At 55.9% G+C, this 17,151-nt stretch overlaps 1 protein-coding gene across 1 annotated transcript; it reads left to right on the top strand.

Annotated features, from left to right (window-relative positions):
* Positions 1 to 12,580: 12,580 nt before the first annotated feature.
* Positions 12,581 to 16,151, top strand: LOC124659027 (probable LRR receptor-like serine/threonine-protein kinase At3g47570). The gene is made up of 2 exons (XM_047196995.1): positions 12,581 to 15,617; positions 15,766 to 16,151. The coding sequence occupies exons 1-2, from the start codon at positions 12,581 to 12,583 to the stop codon at positions 16,149 to 16,151; spliced, it is 3,423 nt and encodes a 1,140-aa protein (XP_047052951.1).
* Positions 16,152 to 17,151: the final 1,000 nt, after the last annotated feature.

The following is a 17,151-nucleotide window of genomic DNA, read 5'->3' as shown; positions in this document are numbered from 1 at the left end:
ACAATGGCTTCGGCCGCCGCTCTCTCCAGGCGGCTCCTCTACATGGCGGGCTACCCGGCGCCGCCGGACTTCCGCGCGCCGGGAGGATGGAGACTGAGCGCGGGCGGCGTGCCGATCCCGCCGCCGCCGATGGGTCGGGCCGCCCTCGAGGCGGAGATCGACGCGGTGCTCATCACTCTCAGTGATGAGCAGTGCGCGGAGCCACGCTTCTTCCCCGACAACTACGAAGCGTGGACCGAGTTCTTCCGGCGCAGGTACGAGCGCGAACTCGCCGCGTATGACGGCCCTCCTCCTCCTCCGGCAAGGAACAATGCCGCCGGCCGCCGCCGGTGGTGGAGCGCGCATGGCCGTACCCTCCCGAATGTCCTCTCGCACATCGAGCGCGGGAACTACCCCGTCCTGGAAATGTCGCCGCCGGAGGCGGCTACCGTGTCGCGTCGGCACGGTAGTTCCTGGATGCCGGGGAGGATGGCACCGTCCTCCTCCTCGTCTGGCTCGAGAACGACGTCCAAGTCCGGCGTGTCGACGCCGGTCTTCATCAAGAAGGAGCCGGCGTCTCCTTCGACCCCGGCCTTCGTCAAGAAGGAACTGGCGTCTCCACCGCCGACCAGAGGGCGCAGCAGCGGCACCCTCGTCATCCGCGACCAACCCTCCTCTCCGCAGCGCGGGCGAAAGAGGAATTCATCGAAGAAGAAGGCCGCCGCGGCCGCCGCCAACCAGCTCGCCGAGGAGGAGGCGAAGCGCGCGGAGGACGCCGCGGTGGCGGAGGCGATCGCCAGGTCGCTGAAGGACCTGGTGCCCGCTGACAACAGCCTCGCCATCGACGCCGCACTGGAGTGGTCCAGGCGGGACTGGGAGCGCCAGGAGGCGGAGCAGCAGCGGCGGCTGCCTGGCCGCCGTGCGGCAACTCGTCGCCCGTGCCGCCGCACAAGCCGCGGGAAGGAACGCCGCGCCCAAGGAGGTGATCAAGCTCGAGGAGAGCGGCGATGATGACATCTACCGGCCGATGCCGCCACGCGCCGATGATGCTAGCCAGGGTTCGAGCCGCTGCTACGAGGCGGCGCCGCCCCAGGACGCCGGCAGCTCGAGCGACGACGGAGACGGCAAGGACTACACGACCTTCTACCGCAATTTCGGCATGTAGGAGTATCCCATCGCCGAATTCAAATATATGTACGAATTCGGCCTATTTATGTATGAAATCGCCTATATATGTTAAATATCATTAAATTTCGCTTATATTTGAACGAGTTCGCCCAATTTTATCTGAAATCGCCGTATTTCATCAAAATACTTTCATCCATCCTGAGCTCACGGCTGGGAAAATGGGCATCCCTAGGCCAATTTTTACATCCATCCGGCGCTATTTAGCGCCGGATTTCGGCCTGGGGAGCCCCAACGGTTGGAGATGCTCTAATAGCGATAGGTACAACTATGAATTAGTTATTTATATTGTGTATATTTTTTTTGATAAAAAATTTCAAAGATACAAATTAGATCTAGCCTCTACAACAACGCGGTGATCTAATGCTATTACAAATGCACCGGCAAAGAAAAGAAGAAGAATTATAATAAAATAATACTATAGATCCACGACAATGATCTATTTCTTGTAGCAACAGTAGTATCACAACTAAAACAACACTAGAAGTCCAACTCACGATGCCTTTAAAAAGGAAAATGGTGCACAAGCACCATCATCGCTCAATTAAAGATCTTAGTTTTTCACTCTAGAGAAAGGCCTCGCTCACAAAATAATGCTTTCAACAGACCATTGCAAGGCACAACCAATTAAGATCCGATCTCACTTTGAAAGGTATGACGCCCCCACATACGATGTCTCTACTCAGACTTTAGTACCATTCTCCATCGGCTGACTTCACCATGAAACGAGAAAGCATGCTTCTTGATGGTAACAGCCAGCAGAGCTTCGTGGCGCTCCATCTCAAACCAAACGGCCAGAGAAAAATATGGATGCGCACAATTGAATCCCACCCGATCTAGCAAATTCCTGGCATAAATCGCCCAATGAAGTTGGCGGCTGTGCCTTCCGAAACATGACACTCCAACCAGATCATCATCTTGGTGTGAATTGGAACCTTAGGGCATCTCCAGCGGGGCGCGACGCATTTTAATGTCCGCGAGCGTCCGTTTGCGTCGCGCTACGGACGCAAAAATGACCGTTTTTGTCCGCTCGTCCGTTTGCGTCTGGGGTCTGCTCCAGCGGGGCGACGCATTTTTTTTCCTTTTTTGACACGGTGTTCATTTAAACATAGTTTCAAATATAACATTTTGAAACATGATTTTACACAATCTAACACATAGTTTGGAACATGGTTTACACAAACTAACACATAGTTTGAACCATGGTGGACAGAAATAAAACATTGCAAAATGAGGAAACCAGTTGTGTTGATTTCCGTATGTTCGCTGCCAAGAAAGAACATTCGAGGGCACACCCAATCACCCAAACTGGAAAATCCAGCGGGAGGAGATGGTGCCCTTGTTGGTTCTACCGATGAGGCGAACATCCAGAAACCCCGACTACTGGCTTCGTCTGGCCCGTAGCCAAATTCGCTGCAGAGAAAGAACACTCGACGTTCTAACTATCGGTGTCGGAGCCGGAGTCATCGGTGTGGTAGTGCCTGCGGCAGGCTATGTCGTCGAACACCTTGACGATCATCTCGCCGTCCCCCTCGTAGAGGAAGGTGAGCTAGCAGCCGGGCTCGAGGTCGAGGTCACGGGCGAACTTGTCCCACCCCGTGTGTAGGTACATCTTGCCCTGCCCGTCGAACAGGACCTCAACGGTCCAGCGGCAGAAGTTGCAGTTGGCCTCCCGTAGCTGCAAGTGCGCCGGCTCGACACCGTCGACGAACTCGGCGAACTTGTCCGGTAGCCGCTTGATGGCGAGTGGGTCGTCGTCGATGCGGAGGAGGAACTCGAAGCGGCGCTCCTCCTGCGAGGACGAGGAGGGCGCAGGCGACGGCGAGCGTGGGGCCGTAGCTGCTCCACCACGGCGGCCCCTGCCTCGGCCACGGGGGCGCCCAGGGCCGCGGCCTCGACCGCCTCGCCGGCCACCAGGACCGGCCATGGACTTCCTCGCGGGCTTGGCTGCGTCGCAAGAACATCTAGGCGGCGCTACGGTCGAGCTTTGTGGCGGCTAGGGTTTCTTTGGAGGAGTGGATGAGGAAGAAGAACGCGCGCCCCCTTTATATAGGCCGGCGGCATGCGGTGGCCGCGGGACGCGTGGCGTCGCCATTAACGTGGTTGGCGGAGGTGGGCGGCCGCTCGGCGGCCGAGGCATCGTCGCCATTAACGTGGCGCGAGTGCCGAAGTGACGCAGCTTTGCGGTCGCCGGCGCGTTTGAGAAGACGCATCGACGCGGGGTCGCTGCCGGGCGGGCCCGGCTGAAACGTCCGCCGGACACGGCGGACGTTCCGGACGTCCGCAGAGACGCATCCGAGGCGCATATTTGGGCCAGGTTTGCGTCTCCGCGGACGGTCCGGTCACTTTGCGTCGCCCCGCTGGAACAGGCCCCAGACGCATTTCCGGTCACGGCGGACGAAAACGATCGCTCAGCGACCGTTTGCGTCTCCAGCGGCGCGACGCATTTCGGACGTCCAAACGGATGCGTCGTGTCCGTTTGCGTCGGGCCAAATGGTCGAAACCGTCCGGGTGTCCGTTTGCGTCGGGGGTTGGCTCCAGCGGCACGGCGCATAATTTTTTTTTATTCATACGCCATAATTTACATGATAATAAAAGGGACATAAAAAAGCCAGAAAGGCGTGCTAAAATACGCGATGTCTACTGGTCGTCGTTGCTGACGAGGTCAATCAGCTGCGGCGTCGGCCATGGAAGCTCGTACGCGCGGCGGTGGAGGAGGTACCGCCGCACGCGCAGGAGGCTGTGGCCAGGGATCCCACGCTGGAGCAGCAGGCGGAGCGTGGATGTTGGAACTTGTCGGCGTGGCCGGAGGAGTCGCCGGCCTCCCCTGCGCGAGCGCTGACTCGCGGAGCTGGATTGCGAGCCCGTCCCACAAAGCGAGCACATTGAGCTCGTCCTGCTCGCTGTTGGCCAGTGCCATGGCAATGGCCTCCTCCTCTGAAATGTCCGGCGGCCGGTCCGCCGTCGTCGTGGTCGTACTGCGGCATGGTCACGTTGACGTCCTCGTCCGTGTCCTCGTGGTCGTTCTCTTCTTCTTCGGCGGCAATCTCGCGCTCGAAGTAGTCTACGTCGGCGAGGTAGGCAGCGCGGCGCCGCGTGTCGAACTCCCACGTCCCGAAGGAAATCCAGTTGTAGGAGTTTAGCGCGTACGCCGGATCCTCCCGCAGATCCGGCGGCAAGACCGCGCGGCGGCGCCGCACCTCGTCCCGCCGCTCTCGGCCCTCGCACGACACGGGGGGGACCGGCACGCGCCGCGAGTTCAGGTACCAGCCCCCTCCCGGCAAGTTCGCGTCCGGCCATGGTACCGGCTGGTTTTCCTCCCATAGCTGCCGAGCGAGGTCAACACGGACGTACCGGCCGACCCGTGCCTTCTTGCCGGAACGCGAGCCGCTAGCCTCCTGGTCGTTCTTCGTCTTCCGGAACGGCCAGCATTTCTTCCCCATGGCCTCGGTGTGGTGGCTACTGTGGGATTTTGCCAATGGTTTTGGTCGAGGAAATGGGCGCCGGTAGCGTCCCTTTAAGAGGCTCCGACGCCATCTCGCCTTCAATGGTCTGCCAGTGCAACGGCTACTAGCTGCGCACGCTCGCGGAAGCCGAGGCACGCCATTAACGCGGCCCCTGCAAAGGCTGCAGCGCGCGTCCAGAAGTAATACCGCCCAAGACGAAGCAGTTTTGCCGCTGCCAGGCGGGCCCGTGCGAGGACCGAGCGGACATTTTCCGCGTCCGCGCAACGTCAACCGAGACGCAAACCTGGCGCATATTTGGGTCAGGTTTTTGTCTCCGCGGACGTCCTGATCACTTTGCGTCGCCCCGCTGGAACAGGCCCCAAACGCATTTCCGGTCACGGCGGACACAAACGGTCGCTCAGCGTCCGTTTGCGTCGCGCCGCTGGAGATGCCCTTAGGACAACCCCTGTATTAAAAACCACGCCAGTAGCCCCACGCCACCATCTAGCAGGCGAGGAGGAGGTGAACCGTCATGATGCGGAACCGGAGTAAGGGCATCTCCAACGCTATGACCCAAACGGACGGTGTATTTCATCCGTTTGGGTCGTGCCACGGACACACGGATGTCGCGCGGACGCACACAGACGTCCGTGCTCGTTTTTATTCCCCAACCCACACACGACCCAAACCGGACCACTCCAAGGACCAAAGCTGACGGCCGCACAGAGACAGAGCTCGCAGGCGACCAAGCGGCGGCGCCACTCCGCTTGCGCCCGCCGCTCCCATGGAGTCCTCGTCGCCGCCGCCGCCGCCTACCACAGGGGGAGACCCGTCGGAGGAAGGCGCGGCCCCTGAGACGCGGCACGGGGCGGCGGCGAGGCGTGGCCAGCGGGAACCGGGGGCTCGGCCAGAGAGACGCGGCGTCGAGGTGCGGCCAGCGACGGCCCAAGGCGCGGCGCGGCGCGGTACGGGGCAGCTGTTGCGGCCGGCGTCGTAGCGCCCGTCCTCGCGTCGGGGCGGGGCAGCGGCGGCCCGAGGCGCGGGCGGGCCACGGCACTGGGCGGCGCGAGCTCGGCCTAGGCGGCGCGGCGCGGCACGGGGCAGGCTGCTGCGGCCGGCGTCGTGGCGCCCGTCCCCGCGGGCGGGGCAGCGGCGACCCGAGGCGCGGGGGCGGGGCACGGCCGGGCGGCGCGGCGGGCGAGTGGCGCGGCGGCGCGCGCGGCGGCGAGGGCGCGGCGGCCACGAGGGAGTGGGCGGCGGCGGGTGCAGCAGGGACGGGCGGCGCGGCAGGCGAGGGGCGCGGCGACCACGAGGGAGTGGGCGGCGGCGGGTGCAGCGGGGACGGGCTCCGCAGCTCCTTTCTCCCCACACGCGAGGACATGCCAAGCACGGCGAGGCCCCGTCGCCGTGGGTGCTGCACGTTTGCCGCCGCGGGTGCTGCCCCGTTCGCCGTCGCGGGCGCGGCCCCGCCGTCGCGGGCGCGGCCCCGTCGCCGCGGGTGTTGCCCCTGGACGACGTCGTCGTTCGGCCGCTCTTGGCACGGGGCGGCGTCGAGTCGCATGCTCGCGTCGTGGCGCAACGCGGCCAGCAGCGGCCCGAGGTGCTGCGGCACGGGGCGGCGTCGAGTCGCATGCTCGCGTCGTGGCGCGACGCGGCCAGCAGCGGCCCGAGGTGCTGCGGCACGGGGCGGCGTCGAGGCGCATGCTCGCGTCGTGGCGAGCTCCGTCCCCGTCCCGGCCCGGCGAGCTCCGCCCCATCTTCGTCTTGCTCGGCGGCGTCGAGGCCGGCGGCGCTCGTTTCAACTCCGGCGACTTCCAATAGGGCTGAAAAAAAAGGAGGCAGCGGCGGCGGGGGTCTTCAGGCGAGGGTGGCGGCGGAGGATGGTTAGGCGAGATCGATTCCGGCAAGGAGCGACGATGGTTTCCATGGGAAAAGGATAACAGAGGAGAGAGAAGGTTGGGGACGCATGTGGTTGTATTTTGTGTCACTGTTAGATAGGCCAGGACGCGGACATAGGCGGATACAGTGGACGCCCGCGTTCGTCCAGCTCACCCCAAAAGTCTACCAAATTTGCGCCAGTTTTGGGTCAGACCGGACGTTGCACCTGTCTGTCTTTAAGTTGGGTCGCCCCGTTGGGAGCAGGTTTTGTCCGCGAGACCCAAACGAACGATTTTCTGCATTTGGGTCTGCCCCGTTGGAATGCCCTAAGAGCATCTCCAACAGGCGCTGTAAAATCTCGCGCGCTATACCGGTGATTGGGGGCGCTGTATACCGCTCGCGCGCGGCATAGCGAATTTGCCTCCGGCGGAGGCTGTATTTTGCAGCGCTCGTTGGTGTGCGAAAAACGCACCTCCGCCAGAGGCGCTATTTTGCAGCGCGCGGGCGTCACAAACTGCTAATCCGACCGTTTATTTTTGAAAATTCATCAAACAAACTATGTAAATATGATCGAAAATACGAATATATTTTAAAAGTGCGCGATACAATGCGACATTTTAACGAAAATACTAAAATAAACTACTCCTCGCCGTCGTCGGACTCCCGGTCGAAGTCGGAGCTGCTCGATGTCGTGTCCGACACCGGCATCGGCGTCGTCGTGTCTCGGAACTCGGAGGAGGACGAGAGGACGACGGTCGACGGCCCTGCGGCGTTCTGCCTTTCCTCCTTCCTCCTCGCCGCCGCGTCGGCCCTCGCCTTCTTCCTCGCCGCGGACTCGGCGCGACGCTTCACGCGACTCGCCTTCTTCATCGCCGCCATCGCCGCCTTGTCCCCCTCCTTCTGCGCGTAGAAGGCCTCCGTGGCAGTGACGTCCTCCGGGAACGCGCGCGCCCACTCAAGGCGGTTGCGCTCATCCTGCTCCGCCACGCGCAGGCGCGGCGCCGCTGCTCGGCCGTGATGAGCGGCGATGGTGGCGCGAGCATCTCCGCCTGCTCACGCGTCCAAACGTCGTCGAAATTCATCTGCCGGTGGGGGCGGCCGAGGCGCCACGCGACGGCGTCGTAGGCTCGCGCCGCCTCATGCGCGGTGTCGTAGGTGCCGAGCCGGATCCGCTCCTCGCCGGAGCGAATCTCGGCGTCGAAGCGGCCGCTCGGCCGCGCGCGGACGCCGCGGTAGCCGGAGGCGGAGCGGCGGCGCGGAGGCATGGCGCCGGAGACGGAGGCGGGCTGTCGGCGCGGAGGCAGAGAGGTGGCGCGGAGGCAGAGCGGTGAGGGAGAGGCGGAGCGACACGCGGAAGTTTCAGATGCGAGAGGCAGTTGTCCCATTCGCGCGTGTCGTCTTTATAGCGCGCGCGGTAGCGGACGCGGCAATTTTTCCATGTGGGATAGCGCAAACGCGTGGACGCGGCAAAATATTTCCCGCGCGCCCTTTTCCCGCGTCTGCTGAAGCTTCGCACGAGCGCTCACGCGCGCCAAACTGGCAGGTATTTTGCCGCGCGCGCATTTTACAGCGTCTGTTGGAGATGGTCTAACGCTCGGTCGCCATACACACAGCAGAGTCGATGGGTAATAGTCCGAACCAAAAACCAGGGCCCGGAATGGGCCCAGATCGACCCGCACGAACCTCGCTGGCGCCTCTGCATCCGTGCCTGGTCGCACTACCGCGCCGCCATGGCTGGCCCCGCTACATCCACACCAGCACGCGCCTGGAATAGTGCCACCGGCTGTGCTCCCAGACCGCCGTTGCTCCGCGCGAAGAAACGGGCCGCCGAGATGCGCCTCTCCACCCACCCGTCATTTGGCAGCTGAGCGCCGCCACCCCCGCCGGCACTGGTGGTGGCAACGGCCAGGAACAGGCGTGATCCGAGGGTCCAGATGTGGAGGTCACGGCGCTTCCAGAGTCGTCCGGGCAGACGTCCCGGGAGGTTTCTTGACTACTCTGATTGAGCTTTTTTTTCTACCCTAGCTACGGCACGCTTATGCCAGCCTGAACAACTTTAATAAACAACGTACAAGGGAACATTAAATTTTTTTGGAGGGAACGAGAGGAGCGCGGGGGGACCTTAAGATGGGACGAAGTCATTACACCAATTATTTAGAACTAGCAAAGGTGCCCGTGCGTTGCAACGGGTGTAAAATAAATCGAACATATTAGATTTGAAGTATTACCTTACTTTTGGTTGTACCGTACCATTGTTTTAAAAATATGTTATTTTCACCCAAATTTTATTTCTGTGAGACATTGTCACACTACATAATAGTCCAAGCAACCCTGATTTACTATGATATAATTTTTATTTAGTATTTTTTAGACCATGGCCACCCTGATGCTCTCCATCTCCCGCTCTCGATCAGCTCATCCCTAACAATAGGTTGCCAAACACTGGTTATTATTTTTATTAAATAAAAATATACCTATTATGTAGTTTCAAGAATATGATATATTTTTTCAACCAATATCATATAATTTCCTGGAATCACAGGGACCTGACATAATCACCTACAAAACCACATGTGCAGATTGCTCACTTGCAACTATTGCACAAAGTGTTGACTGAGCATAAACACGGATGACAATTCCAGAGCAAGAAGCAATGTTTTATTCTTCCCGTAGCTGAAATCAAGGGACGATGTTGTGAAAACAGATAGTTCTGGAGCTGCATGATACACACTAATACTGCATTTTTCTTTAGCGGGTATGCATCCTGTAGCCACCACAAAGCTTTGTATGCTACAACAAATTTATATGATGAAACTCAAGTAACAGACCAGCATAGCATCATCAAATTCAGCCATTCAAGGTAGGTTTATTAAACGAACTGGATGAGCCCAGAGAACAGTACTTTATTCCAACGCTGTCATATGCGATTCAGTGGGATTTTCACTGGGATGGGTATTTGTGGAGGAAAGGCCGACGGTACCGATTCAGTAAACCAGAGCAGCAAGGAAGAGCCGCAGAGCAAATCGAACTGCAGAGTGCTGAGCGGAGACCACCATCAGGTCATGACGAGCAGAGCACGCACAAGCCGGCTACAACGCCTTGAGGCTTGACAGAGTTCGACCTCGTGGTCGCGGGCATGACTGAACGGCGAAGCTCCGTGACCCTGCTCTGCACACATGGCTAACAGAATCTGCGAGCACGCGCTCGCACGCCGCGCAGTAAGCCTTGCAAGCCCACGTTGGTACGGAGGAGTAAAAATCTTGTGCCTTGTCTCTGATCCAAGAAGCACGAATCGGATCTAATCTCAATGACCCCTTCTGCCTCTCCACTACCAACCGCCATGGATAAAATCAGATGGAGGAGCCGATCTCTCCGGCCGTCGCCTCGTCGACTTTCTTGACGGATCCGGCCGTCGTCGACGCACAATCTCAGCGGACGGGCTGCCCCTTGCATCCTTCAGCTCGTAGATTCCACGAACCGATCTGGGTCTGGGCGGGCTCCCGCATACTCCTCGTCGTAAACGGCCGCTTCGTCTACTCCCGGAACGGACCCGGTCGCCGGTGGGCTGCCGTACAAGCTAAGAACCAATATGGGTGGAGCAGAGATTATTGCCGGAAGTGCCATGGGAAGCTCAACATCTAGATGCGCCGTCGGCGAGTTCGCTTTTGGAGAGCCCGATCTGAACCAGCACGCAGGTTGCTATTTATTTTCCGTGGGGGCGGAAGAGTCCCTGCGCGACGGGGAAGAAATCAGCCGAGTTCGACTCTGATACGATGGAGAAGAAACGGCGAGGACAATTCGCGGTGGATCAAAACCACAGGGAGGGGTAAAGTGCAAAATTCCAAACGGACCACAGAACTTTTGGCGAACCGGTATAGTGGCAGGTTAGTATTAAGGGATTTGGTGGGAGGCTAAAACGGTCCAAAAAAAAGTTGGACGAAAATTTTGGCAGAAACCTTAGCTCCTTTATTATTAGGTATAGAAGAGGGAGGAAGAGGGGGTAGTACACCTAACACCGGTGAGTCTAAAGTCTAAGGGTATCTTCAACTGAGCAACCCAAACGGACGCGCTGGGTTGTTTGGGTGGCCGACCGGACACGCGGACAGCGGCCCGCGTGTCCGTTTGGATCGCACGCTGCGCCTAATGCGCCGACCCAAAAAGACGCCACTTGGTTCGTCTTCCTTACGCGGCGCTGCGCCATGGCAGGCCTCGACCGGACATCAATGGTGGGCGGTGAAATCGCGCGGGAAAGTTTCCGCGTGCACCAAGGTTCCCGCGCGCGCGAAAAGGCATTGGCGCGCGCGCCCAAGTTTCCCGCCAGGCCGCCGGCTATAAAAGACGGCGGCGGCCACAGACCGCATCACACCCTCTCCGCCGTCCTCTCCCCCTCCACCTTCTCCGGCGCCATGCCGCGCACCCTGCAGGCCACGTGGGCCAAGCTCTCCTCCGCCGCCGGGCCGGGTTCCCGCGGACGGAGGAGGAGGGCGCGCGGACTCGCGGTGGGTCGCCGACGACGAGGCGCTCCGCGTCGCTGCCGAGGCGGCGGCGAAGAAGGAAGGGGACGCGGAGATGGTGGAGGCGGCCGCGGACGACTGGCACGAGACCACGGACGGCTGGTACGAGGCCGCGGAGGAGGAGCCCGTGAACGAGGAGGACCTCGCGCTGGTCAACATCAACGCCGCCATCGAGGAGCGTCTCGCCGACCTCACGCGCGTGACGAAGGAGCACGAGGCCACCTGCCGGGCCGTCCGCCGCCGGTTAGGCGACCTCCTCGGGCAGAAGAACGAGCTGCTCGCTATGCGAGCATCCCGCCACCTCATCCAGATGCCCTCGCCCGAGCGGCGCGCCCGGGAGGCGGCTGCGTCGGCGGAGCGCGGCCGACAAGAGCGCGCGGAACGAGAACCACGAGGCCCAGGCCGCCGGTCGCGTCCGCTTGGAGGCGTGCACCGCTGTGGAACGCGCCGCCCTGCAGGAGCTGGAGCTATGCGGGAAGCGGATGGTGCCGCCGCAGGAGGCGGAGCGCGAGCGCGCCCGAGGCGCGCGGGTGGAAAGGAGGAGGATGAAGTCCTCTGCCGCGCCACCCAGCTCGTAAGCTGGAGTGGAATCCTCACGCGTACAGGCCGTCCGCGTTGAGTGAAATCCACGGCCCCGATGGCGAGCCGGCGAAGAGTCGCCAGCGAGGCCGCCGGCCCCGTACGTATTAGGATAGAAGTAGTCGGCTAAAAAAAATGTAATAGGTACTTTTTAATGAAAAATATTTGTTATGTCTATGACACACGGGCCAGGGGTGGACAAGGGGCGGATGTGCGCGGCCAGCCATCGGCGTCCGCGGCCACGCAAACTTGTCCCAGATTTGGACCGGGTTTGGGTCGTTTCGGACGCCGCGGCCATCCGTTTTTGGGATGGATCCTCGCGCTGGGCCGCGTTTTTGTCCGTTTCGACCCATCCGAACGCGCGGGCGCGGGATGGATCACTCGATTGGAGATGCCCTAATAGCCTCAATGCATCTGCGGGAGACTAAGGTAATATCCTCAACAACGCCGTTGAAGTCAAGACCCGTTTGAATCAAAGGATTTTTGGAGGAATTTCACAGGAAATGATTTCTATAGGAAACTTTCCTATAATAGCGTTTGAAACACAGGAACAATGTCCTCGTGTTCACGGGAAAACCACAGGAAACAAAACATTGGCAGAGCTCATTTTTTCTTTCGTTTGCGTCAATCGAGGTAAATGAACATTGGCTGGGCGTTGGTATCAGGCTGACATGCTATCAGACAAGCTCACGGTTGAGTAAATTACTACACCAAGCTCAATTCCTATGGCTTACCTTTTCCTGTTCCAAACTACCCACTTGAAAAAATCCTACTCCGTATGTTTCTCTTTCCTATATTCTGCACCTGCATTCCTTTTCTATCCCTATACATTTCCCGTTCCTGTGCTTGTACTTTCCTACGTTTCAAAGAGGCCCTGAGTTTGGACCAAGTACAGGAAAGTCCGACCAGTCCACTATACTACTACACGGCTACGCTGCTATTTAAGGAAGGAAATTATAACTCAAGTCACAACAGCCTAGCAGTCCGTAGTAATGCAAGATGCCTGCTGCAAGCACGGTCCGCTCCTCCCTCCTCAAGGCCACCATCTTCTACTCTTTCTTGACGCTCTTCGCCACCACTTGTTCATTAGTTAGTGCCACACTCGCTGATGAACCCAATAAAGACTTGGAGGCCCTCCTCTGCCTCAAGCGCCACCTCTCCAACAATCCCAAAACACTGGCCTCCTGGAACCATACCCTCCAGTTTTGCAGCTGGCCCGGCGTCACCTGCGGCAAGAAGCACGCATCTCGCGTCACGGCACTTAACCTTGAATCGCTAGGCCTGAACGGACAAATACCACCCTGCATAGGTAATCTCACTTTCCTTACAACAATCAACCTCCACGATAATCTGCTGAGCGGTGGGATCCCATCTGAGGTAGGCCATCTTCGTCGCCTTGTCGAACTAACCCTTCCGTTCAACAATCTTACTGGTCAAATACCCAACTCTTTGTCTGGCTGTTCAAGTCTTCAGATTATTGATCTTGAGAGCAACTCCCTCCACGGGGAAATCCCCCCAGGTTTGTCCAACTGTTTAAATGTCACAGATATCTACCTCAATAACAACAAGCTTTATGGAAGCATTCCAGACGGGTTCGGCATGCTTCCTAAGCTTTCATTTCTGTTTCTTCAAATCAACAACTTGACGGGCACTATCCCGTATTCACTTGGAAGCAGCATATCTATCACCTATGTCATCCTGTCAAACAACAGTCTAACTGGAGGAATCCCACCTCCTCTAGCAAATAGCTCATCGCTTCAAGCGCTAGACTTGGAAAGAAATGACATCACCGGAGAGATACCTCCAGCTCTCTTTAACAGCCCCACTCTTATTATCCTAAATCTTGCACGAAATCATTTCTGGGGGTCTATTCCACCTTTCTCGCACTTCTCACCACTGGAGACTCTCTACCTATCCTATAACAATCTCTCAGGCAGCATACCTTCCTCCGTAGGAAACTCTTCTTCCCTTCAGTCACTTTTGCTTGCAGCGAATCACATCCAAGAAAGCATTCCATTGAGCTTAAGTAGAATTCCGAAATTAGAAGTACTCGACCTGACCGACAACAACTTATCCGGTCCCGTTCCCGTCTCTCTCTACAATATATCTACCCTCAGGTACCTTGGAATGGGAACCAACAGCCTAGTAGGGGACATTCCAGCAAATTTTGGCTATACCCTACCAAACATCCAGACATTCATTGTCCAGGGAAACAAATTCCAAGGTGGTATTCCCACATCAATGGCCAACGCCACAAATCTTGAGCTGATTCTTCTCCGTGATAATGCATTCCGTGGCATTATTCCTTCTTTTGGATATTTGCCCAACTTAACCACACTAGATATAGGCAAGAACCAGCTTGAAGCTGGAGACTGGACTTTCCTCTCCTCGCTCGCTAATTGCACAAAGCTAGTGAACTTACAAGTAGATGCAAATAACCTGCAGGGAATCCTGCCAAATTCCATTGGCCGTCTTCCAAAAAGCTTACAACATTTGACGTTGAGAGAAAACAAAATATCTGGCACCATACCGCACGAGATAGCGAACCTCGTAAACCTCAGAGATATTCGCATGGAGCAAAATCTGCTTACTGGAAACCTTCCTGAGTCAATTGGAAATCTTTCAAAGTTGATTGTTTTAAGCTTATCCAGAAACAAACTTTCTGGGATAGTTCCACTTTCCATTGGTAACCTCCGTCAGTTAAATGAGCTCTACTTGCAAGAAAATCATTTTAGTGGTCCCATCCCTCGAACTTTAGCACACTGCCAAAACTTAGACATTCTAAACCTCTCATGTAATTCCTTTGAAAGTACAATACCAACGGAACTGTTTACTCTGTCGACACTCTCTGAAATTCTTGACCTCTCTTACAACAAACTCTCTGGACCAATACCAACGGAAATTGGTGGGTTAATCAACCTTTCCCCCCTCAATCTTTCCAACAACCAGTTGACTGGAGAAATTCCTTCAACACTGGGTGAGTGCCTCCATTTGGAGTCCCTCCACCTGGAAGGAAACCTACTTGATGGGCGGATCCCTCAATCTTTCACCGAATTGAGAGGCATAAGTGACATGGATCTTTCTCGAAACAACTTATCTGGTCAGATTCCAGATTTCTTCGAGGCCTTCAGCTCCATGTCACTTCTCAATTTGTCATTCAACAACCTGGAGGGACCTGTACCAACTGGTGGGGTCTTCCAAAATGCAAGCAAGGTGTTCGTCCAAGGGAACAAAGAGTTGTGTGCCGTTTTGTCACCACTGAAACTGCCACGTTGCCGCACAGCTGCATCTGAACACAAGCGCACCTCCAACATACTGAAGATAGTGGGATTTTCTTCTCTTTCTTTGGTCCTATTATCATGTATTGGATTCATTTTTCTGAAGAAGAGAAACAAGGTCAAACAAGAAACACTTCCATCCATCAAGGAGTTCAAGAAGATAGGATATGCTGATATAGTGAAAGCAACAAATGGTTTCTCTTTAGCCAACTTGGTTGGCTCAGGAAACTACGGGTCCGTGTACAAAGGTAGAATTGAGTCTGAAGAACATGCAGTTGCTATCAAAGTTTTCAAACTTGATCAACTTGGAGCAACAAAGAGCTTCCTTGCTGAGTGTGAGGCCTTGAGGAACACTCGTCATCGTAATCTTGTAAGGGTGATCACTGTGTGCTCAACAATTGATCGTGCAGGACGTGAGTTCAAAGCTCTAGTGCTTGAATATATGGTCAATGACAACCTGAAAAGTTGGCTCCATCCAGCACCCCACGAGCATCCTCTGAGAAGGTCATTGAGCTTAGGTTCAAGAATAGTAATAGCAGTAGACATAGCAGCTGCTTTGGATTACCTCCATAACAACTGCATGCCTCCTATGGTCCACTGTGATCTGAAGCCTAGCAATGTCCTTCTTGATGATGCCATGGGTGCATGTGTTGGCGACTTTGGGTTGGCTAAGTTCCTGCACACTTACACTTCTTTGGAGACTCATAATTCGACAAGCATAGTGGGGCCAAGAGGATCAGTTGGATACATTGCACCAGGTAAAAATTAAATTGAAGATGTTAATTTTTGCAAATGTATTACATAGTCTTCTAAATACTGATGTTGTGCTTTCTTTGAACTCTTGCAATATTTCTGCTTCAACGCATTTGTGTTAATTGATTATCTGAAATTTTTTGCATACTGCAGAATATGCCTTTGGGAGTAAAATATCCACCGAGGCCGACGTTTACAGCTATGGAATAATCATCTTAGAAATGCTCACTGGGAAGTGCCCAACTGATGACATGTTTAATGATGGCCTTAGCCTTTACAAATTTGTCGATGAATCATTTCCTCAAAACATTGGCAACATTCTAGACCGTAGAATCGTTCCCAGATATGGAGATGACGAAGCACGAAGTACATTAGACCAAGAAAATCATCAAATGGCTGGAACTATTAGCTGCATCACTGAGCTCGCTAAGCTTGGCCTCTTATGCGCTGCCGAGACACCTAAAGACCGTCCAGCAATGCAAGATGTTTACATTATAGTCACTGCAATCAAAGAAGCATTTTTAGCACTGCAGGGCTGAGAAAAGTAGAACTGTTTCCATTGCTCGCACCATCGCACGTACCTGGTGCATGATGGCCTACACCTAGTTTGCTCTATGTAAGGCTATATATATATTTTCCTTTGATCAAAATAGTGTTGTATTGTGAACGGTCTTCCGTTTTACTAGTAAATCTATGTTTGTGGTACTGGTGCAGCAAACTATAGTTCAACATATATCAAATAAAATTTAGCATGCGAAATTTTGTATGTTTTGACATGGCTTTTTTCTCCTACACCGTAATAAACTACAGGTACTTAGAGCCCATCCTGGCATGTACTGATCACATCCTTATAAAGATGTTAAACTTGCACAGTGGCAAATCAAATCAAATTGTTAGACTTAAGAAGTTGAAATGTGTGTGCAAGGATATCACATTTTGTTTACATGAATCAAAGAACAAATAACTCTCCTACGGAGGGGTGGGAGATGCAGTGGAAGGACTCCTGCTGTCACTGTGTGCTTAGAGCATCTCTAACAGAGCCCGTAAATCCTGCTGGAACTGAACTTTTCCGGCGGATTTATGGGTTCGGAGCCGAAACGCGCGCAGAATAGAGACTGAACTCGCTGTCCGGTCCAAAAAACTTTTTCAGGGGCCCGAAAAGTTTAACACTCGGCCCCTACTAATACAGACCCAAAGACAGTTTACAGGTCCAAAACTGAACGGATTTCTCACTGCTCCTCCAGCGCCGCCATCCGTACAACCACCTCCAGCCGGCAATTTCTAGCTACTATGTTAAAATTATGCATCGCTGACCAAGCTCGTGGCTGCAGGCGGCGGAAGGACACAGCAGGCAGCGCGTCAAGCAGCTAGCAGCGCGGCCAAGCAGCAAGACGCGGGCGGAGCAAGCAACAGCAGCGCGCAGCGCGGCCAAGCAGCAACATTGATTAGTATTGGAGTCTAATTGGGCAAGAGCTGGCCTCGATTGATTAGTATTGGAGTTTAATTAGGCAAGAGCTAGCATGCCCAGGCTCCGTCCGC

The sequence above is a fragment of the Lolium rigidum genome, chromosome 1 (assembly GCF_022539505.1).
Source record: "Lolium rigidum isolate FL_2022 chromosome 1, APGP_CSIRO_Lrig_0.1, whole genome shotgun sequence".
Lineage (NCBI taxonomy): Eukaryota > Viridiplantae > Streptophyta > Magnoliopsida > Poales > Poaceae > Lolium > Lolium rigidum.
The sequence above is the reverse complement of the archived record's forward strand: the minus strand, read 5'-3'. Positions and strand labels throughout refer to the sequence as shown.